The sequence below is a fragment of the Oscarella lobularis genome, chromosome 4 (genome assembly GCF_947507565.1).
Source record: "Oscarella lobularis chromosome 4, ooOscLobu1.1, whole genome shotgun sequence".
Classification (NCBI taxonomy): domain Eukaryota; kingdom Metazoa; phylum Porifera; class Homoscleromorpha; order Homosclerophorida; family Oscarellidae; genus Oscarella; species Oscarella lobularis.
The window spans coordinates 1-6,486 of NC_089178.1; the positions used below are offsets into that span (position 1 = coordinate 1).

General features: G+C 41.9%; 3 protein-coding genes across 4 annotated transcripts; all 3 read left to right on the forward strand.

Moving 5' to 3' along the window:
* Positions 1 to 2,731, forward strand: LOC136185611 (DNA primase small subunit-like). The gene is made up of 16 exons (XM_065972782.1): positions 1 to 106; positions 168 to 241; positions 299 to 370; positions 423 to 803; positions 857 to 1,014; positions 1,080 to 1,186; positions 1,249 to 1,322; positions 1,369 to 1,505; positions 1,562 to 1,620; positions 1,686 to 1,798; positions 1,850 to 1,959; positions 2,031 to 2,154; positions 2,205 to 2,274; positions 2,328 to 2,413; positions 2,465 to 2,572; positions 2,625 to 2,731. Exons 4-16 carry the CDS (start codon positions 569 to 571, stop codon positions 2,645 to 2,647), a joined length of 1,404 nt encoding a protein of 467 aa, XP_065828854.1. The 5' UTR covers positions 1 to 106; positions 168 to 241; positions 299 to 370; positions 423 to 568; the 3' UTR covers positions 2,648 to 2,731.
* An 11-nt stretch (positions 2,732 to 2,742) lies between these two features.
* On the forward strand, positions 2,743 to 3,903 carry LOC136185612 (synaptophysin-like). The gene is made up of 4 exons (XM_065972783.1): positions 2,743 to 2,835; positions 2,887 to 3,237; positions 3,295 to 3,504; positions 3,578 to 3,903. The coding sequence occupies exons 1-4, from the start codon at positions 2,779 to 2,781 to the stop codon at positions 3,767 to 3,769; spliced, it is 810 nt and encodes a 269-aa protein (XP_065828855.1). The 5' UTR covers positions 2,743 to 2,778; the 3' UTR covers positions 3,770 to 3,903.
* LOC136185610 (limb region 1 protein homolog) lies at positions 3,787 to 6,483 on the forward strand. Of its 2 annotated transcripts, XM_065972780.1 has the most exons (15): positions 3,787 to 4,122; positions 4,186 to 4,288; positions 4,342 to 4,372; positions 4,428 to 4,567; positions 4,620 to 4,723; positions 4,785 to 4,905; positions 4,959 to 5,030; positions 5,086 to 5,150; positions 5,206 to 5,362; positions 5,426 to 5,502; positions 5,581 to 5,658; positions 5,714 to 5,799; positions 5,876 to 5,966; positions 6,013 to 6,079; positions 6,134 to 6,483. In XM_065972780.1, exons 1-15 carry the CDS (start codon positions 3,787 to 3,789, stop codon positions 6,358 to 6,360), a joined length of 1,755 nt encoding a protein of 584 aa, XP_065828852.1. In that variant the 3' UTR covers positions 6,361 to 6,483. The 2 variants fall into 2 exon arrangements, with proteins under 2 accessions (XP_065828852.1, XP_065828851.1); XM_065972779.1 differs by having other exon boundaries at positions 5,206 to 5,502.
* The last annotated feature ends 3 nt before the right edge of the window (positions 6,484 to 6,486 follow it).

Here is a 6,486-nt window from a genome sequence, read left to right on the forward strand (position 1 = left end):
ATTCTATTCTCTCTGCACAGGTGGAACAGGCATTACACCGCGTAATTGGAGGCACAGATGGTTTGTTCTCAAAGAATCAAACTTATATTACTACAAAACGGCTTTTGTAAGTTTTCAAAAAAAAAAACGAATCATTGATCAACGATAGATTTATTATTTGTTTTCAGGACATGGCTGCTCTAGGGGTTATTCAATTGACTGGTTACAAAATAGAAGCAACACCGGAAGTGAAGAAGCCTCTGTAATTATTTTCATGATTACACCTCCCATTCGATGATTCCATTGTGTGTGTGTGTAGAGCCTTCAAAGCGGTGAAAGACGGCTCTAAGACATTCTACTATTACGCCGAGAAAAAGGCGGACATGGCCAGGTTTGGTTATTTACAGCATGCGTGAAGAATCTATGGTCTATCTTGAGTGCAGATGGATTGACAAAATGACAATTGCCGCCGCCGCCGCTTCTCAAAACGTCGATACCGTAGCGACGGTTGAAGAAGAAGAAAAAAATGATGATGATGAAGAAGAAGGCAAAGCCGACGCCGAACCGTAGACTAGTCTAGAGCTTGGGCATGCAGTGCTGTGCTGTGCACGGAAAGAAAAGAAAGGATGTACGGGCGTTCGTAAGATCGCGCAAGATGCTCGCCAGTCCAGAGAAGGAAAGCGTCGAATCGACGGGCCAAGCAGCCCCAAAACGGCCAAAGCGGATCGCGTACGATCCGCAGGATCTTCCCGAGTATTTGAACGTCTACTATAAGCGTCTTTTTCCATACGGTCTATTCTATCGCTGGCTTTCGTATGGAAACGGTATTCGTCGCCGTCTCAGAGCTCATTACGCACCATTTCGAACGATTTTTTAGTCGAAAAGAGCTATTTCTATCGACGAGAATTCTCTTTTGCCTTGAAAGACGACATTTACGTGCGCTATCAATCATTTCGCGATCAAGCCGAAATGGAACGCGAAATTCAAAAACGATGTCCTCACAAAATCGACATCGGAGCCGTTTTTAGCCACACGGTGACCGTCTTTTATTAAAAATTTAAATTAATTAATTAATTAATTAATTAATTAATTGAGTACAGCCTAAAGATCACAAAGGAATCAATCCGGCCGCTTTTCAAGCTCAACAGAAAGAACTTGTTTTTGATATAGATATGACCGATTATGACGAAGTGAGAACATGTTGCAGGTTAGGAAAGATTAGGGGGGGTCGAATTTCTCAATCTCAATACTCTTTTTTGAATGACACAGTGGGGCAGCTATCTGTGAAAAATGTTGGCCATTTATGACGTTAGCCATAAAAATTATTAATCGAGCACTAAGAGGTTTGCCACCAAAAGAATATTTATTTATTTAATGATTTATCTATAGACGATTTTGGGTTTGAGCATTTATTGTGGGTCTATAGCGGTCGTCGTGGCGTTCACTGTTGGGTGGCTGACGAACAAGCGAGAAAACTGAGCCAATCAGGACGATCTTCTATAGCTGAATATCTCAGTGTCATCAAGGTACAACTGTTTATTTATTTATTTATTTATTTATTTATTTATATTATGCTACGTAGGGTGGAGAGAATCAAGTGAAAAAAGTGAATTTCTTTGGAAATCTTCATCCTTCTTTGGAGTTTGTTATTATATATTATTATTATTATATATTGGGTTAGGGTTCTACTGCATGCATGCGTGTAGGAGGGCATATCGTGTGATTGAGAAGCACTTTGCAAGTCTCGCTTTGAATGATCAAGATATTCTAGGAAATGAAGAGTGTTGGTCCAAAGTCTTAGCATTGGTTCCAGATTCGGGTACTTATAGTCACAATACACTTGTGAGGTCTACATGTGTCTCTTTGTTAGGCGTCCAAGATGAACTGGCCAAATTATGGAAGAAAGAACGACATCATTCCTCCAGTGACCGATGGTCAGAACTTCAGGGTCACGTGGAAAGGGAATCCAATGGCGGCAAGGTATTCTTCTTCTCAATAGAATGCATTGTAGTCTTCTCCTCCACTACAGTACTAAACTTAATTAAAACTAGGCAAAACTGATCAATTGTATAAAAGAGATCATGTTTCAATATGTTTATCCTCGTTTGGATGTCAATGTGAGCAAAGGAGTCAATCACTTACTCAAGAGTCCTTTTTGTGTGCATCCTAAAACGGGTTAGTACTTCTACTGAAAAGGAGATGCTTGATTGTACAGCTCATTTCAGGTCGAGTATGTGTACCTATTGATATTGAACAAGTCGATTACTTTAATCCTTTTGACGTTCCTCTCGTCAGGTAATCAATACCCAATACCTGTTCTAGTATCGTAAGAGTATTCTCTTCTTTAGTGATTTGTGCACTGAACTAGAAACGTGTGGCGGTGGCGACGGCATTATTGGATCGAATGAAGAACGAACGAAGAAGGCGATGGCAGGTAAATACGTCAATAAGTCACGTGCTAATATGACGTCAATTCAATTCTTAGATTGGCGGCAAACTTCCCTTCGGAAATATGTGGACGTGTTTGAGAAATTTTTGCAGCCAATGGAAGGTAAATGGCTAAAGATAAAGAGAGAGACTTCTGTTGCTGAAGGTAAACGGGTTTTTTGAGTTGGAAATGATACTAATGACTATGTGTTGTGTAGAGTCGACATCGATGGAGTGGTAGAGACATGAAAAACAATTCATTTTTTTCTTGTCTTAGCATGTAAATTGTTTTTTTTCGACGATTTAAAAATTCGCGCATGCTCTGCGAATCCGCGTGGCGCGTGGAGACCGAACCCGGATCTGAACCTTCAAATGGACCGTTTGGACGTCTTCAAGGAGCCTCGGGGATTCCTCAAGATACTCGAATTCGTAATAGATCTCATACATCTCAAATGGAGGCCGTAATCGATTGTCCTCTAGGTGTTCGCAATCGCAGCTTTTGCAACGCTGACGTCATACCATTCGAGTGGACGCGTCGAACGCGACTATTCGATCTCGATTAGAAACTTTTCCGAGAACGGCACGAACGTCTACAACTTTGTGATCGGCTACGACTTTGGCGACGACGATCTCTACTTCGAAAGCGAACAAGGCGGCGGCGGAAATCGAATTTTCGTCGTTCGCGGTCGACATCGAGCCCATGCCAATTTCTTCTTATTTGTCGGTATATTTGCCTTTCTCGCTTCCATTTTCGTCGTCGCTTGCTACGTCTTCGTCGAGGAAAAACTCGCCGCTCAATCGAAACAACGCAGAGATCTCTTTTTCAAAATTGTACATACACGTCTTCATACTCTTACTACATAATTTATTGATTGTGTTTTTGTATAGGACTTTGGCTTGACAATTCTTATTGCTTTCTTCTGGTTTGTTGCCGGCTGTGTTTGGGCAGCTGCAGCCAATAGTCTTCCCGGCGTCGTTGATAAAGGATTTGCTGATTTTATTGCGTCAGAAGCGTCATCGTGTCAGTCGAGACCACCTTTTGAAAGCGTTGTCTGTCTCAGCACAAAACCAACGTATGGTGGAGTCATTGTTGCAGTTGTAAGTAATTAATTAAGTGTGCAATTAATTAATTAATTAATTAGGGAGGACAATGTTTTCTGTTTATGTTTAGATTTTGGCTTATCTCAACTTTTTTCTCTGGGCTGGTAACTCTTGGTTTGCCTTCAAAGAAATACGAGATGCTCAAGAGGTAGCAACGGCGACAACACCAGCAACTATGCCCTCGCATCCCACAGCAGGAAAAAGTGAATCACAACCTCATTCTCATGATGATGATGATGATGACGAGTCACGGCCTATATGAAGAAAGGGATCGCGAATATGGCCGCCATAGAGACTGATCAGGGTTATTGTTTCATCGTCACCTTCTTCTTCTTCTTCTTCTTCTTCTTCTTCTTTTTCTTCTTTGATTATCAGTTTGCGTTTGTCTCCACTGTGCACCCTTACAACAGCTTTACAAAGTACCCAAGTACATTACAAAGACTACATTACAATAGCCCGTTAGCGCACGCTAGGCCAATCGGTGACGACGACGACGTCGACGACGTTACGACGGCATGTTTCGACTGGACAGCCTGTAATATGACGACGACGACGACGACGACGGAGTCGAACAGTTGGCAGAAGCCGTTCTACGATACGATCAGAGAATCGATCGTGAGCGAGCGCCGAATCGACGCCACGCACAAAACTCGCCCGTTCCTTCGTTCGTTCGTTTAGATTTCCCTTCTCTTGGCAATCGCATTGAACGCACTTTCCTACACCATTGTTCGTACGTATAAGCGAAAGCAAAGAGAGGAAGAAGTGAGCGGAGGATTCACCGGTTAGAGTTGAAATATGAAGAAGATGGAAGCCCCGACGATTTTTTTCTTTTAGGCAGCGACGGCGCTTTTGCCTATCGACTATCGTAACTATCTCAAATTAAATAATTTTAATTTAATTTAATTAATTAATTAATTTAGAGTTTCCTTGTCGACGTTCACTTTGTCCATTTCAATTGGAGCAACGATTCTTTTGCCTCTATCAATTGCTAGTCACCAAATATTGGCTCTCTTTCCTCGAAGTTATTACGTTCAGTGGCTCAATGCGTCATTGATACAAAGTACGGATCAAGACAATGAAAAAATTGACAACGGACATTCTTCTTTTTTTAGGTCTGTGGAATCAAGTGTTTGTCTGTTCAAACCTGTGTCTATTCTTCCTTATGCCATTTGCATATTTTTTCTCCGAAGCGGAAGGTTTTCCCGGTCATAAAAAGGTGAATTAAAGACAAAACACTCTTCTACTTCTCTTCTACTTCTCTTCTACTACTCCGGCAGGGTGTCATGTCTCGCGTCTACGAAGCTCTTGTCGTCTTGGCATTGCTTGGAATTCTTGCTGCTATTCTCATTCAAGTTGGACTGGCAATATTTCACGACAAAAGCTCACTTCTCATTCCTTGTACGTGGAATCGTGTGTTTCAGGTGAATGTGTGTGTGAGTCTGTCGATACAGGGAACAGCTGGCCTCAGATCTTTGAATTTCTCTATTCTTGCATTTCGGCACTAGGCGTTCTTATGTCACTTTGTGAGTGCGCTCTAGACTGACACAGGTGATTCTTACTGGTTTTTTTTTGGTTTAGTGTGCACTCCTTTTGGATTTTCGAAAATCTTCAGTGCAGTCGGTAGCTTGATAGCAAAGCCAAGCGTAAATCCTTCTCTTCTTAGAGCGCATTGATAGTTTGTTTCATTTTTTTTTCTAGTTTTTGAGAGATATTGAGGGTGAAATCTACGCTCTCACTTTAGAAAAAGACAGTCTTTATCAAAAGTTGCAAAGCAAAAGCCCTCTGGTAAAAAACGGCGATTTACTAGGCTTGAGAAAGCGACTATCACAAGCGAAAGACGACAAAAAGCAACTGGGTTCATATGATGGAGCGCCGAGTCGCGTTAGGGTTAGGGGGTTTGATTTGATTTTTTGCATAGAAAAACAAAGAGACGCCTCTCCGTGGCAAAAGAATCTTCTCTACCCTCTCGCTATGCTACTATTGATTGCTCTAATGGTACAACGACGAATGACAGTATTAAGTGTCCTATTGAACGAATGACTTTCCTCCTCCCCCCTCCCCGGACACGCGCAGGTGATTTCCATGATATTGGTACTAATCAACATCTTTCGTCTTTTGACGATGCAAGATTCTCTGCCAGCGTCCGCCAAAGTAGGAGCCCCTACTAGGGTCTCAGTTGGATATGGATTAAATGATTAATTAATAGAGCGGTGACAGCGGTTTCTTTGGCCAAGCGTCTAGCTCGAGTGTCATGAGCACGGCTGGTGCTCTAATAGAAGTCGTCGTTGTAGTGTATCCTCTCCATTCTCTAATGAGAGCTAATAATATTGTGTGGTGATGATTCCCTAACCAATGTACCTGATCTTAGCTATGCAACCGTCTGTTCTTTTTGCGGTCTTTACTCTGTGCCATTCTTTCGAAAACTTAGGCCAAAGAAGGAGATGACACCCATTTACAAGGTCGACATCATTTTCATTCAATTTCTACTCATCACATTTTTCTTAGATTATTGCCAACTGCATCGTTCTTCTTATCCTCAGCTCAGCTCTGCCAATTCTAGCAAGAACACTCGGTAATTTATATGTACCTCATGAATACGGCCGTATCATCTCGTGTCTCTAATTAGGTTTAACACGATTTGATCTCCTTGGACGATATGGCAGTTTTGCTTGGCTTGGCAATGTTTGGATCGTTCTCGGTTATAATCTTCTCTTCGAAGTATTCACCGCCACAATATTGATGCAAAAGGTGACGACGTCTCTCGTTCAAGAAGCGTCGTCACGTCTCGTACTTGCCTGGTCTGCCGTTCGCCAAATGCGAGCTCCAGTCAGTCCTTCGACTAGTCGTCGCTAGCTAATCTTTATCATACTAAACAGTACTATATAGTATCAGCTTATATGATCTTATAACGCTGTGCGTCTGATAACGGATCGCGACGAACATCAATTTAAAAATGCATTCAATTTCTTGGTGTCATGT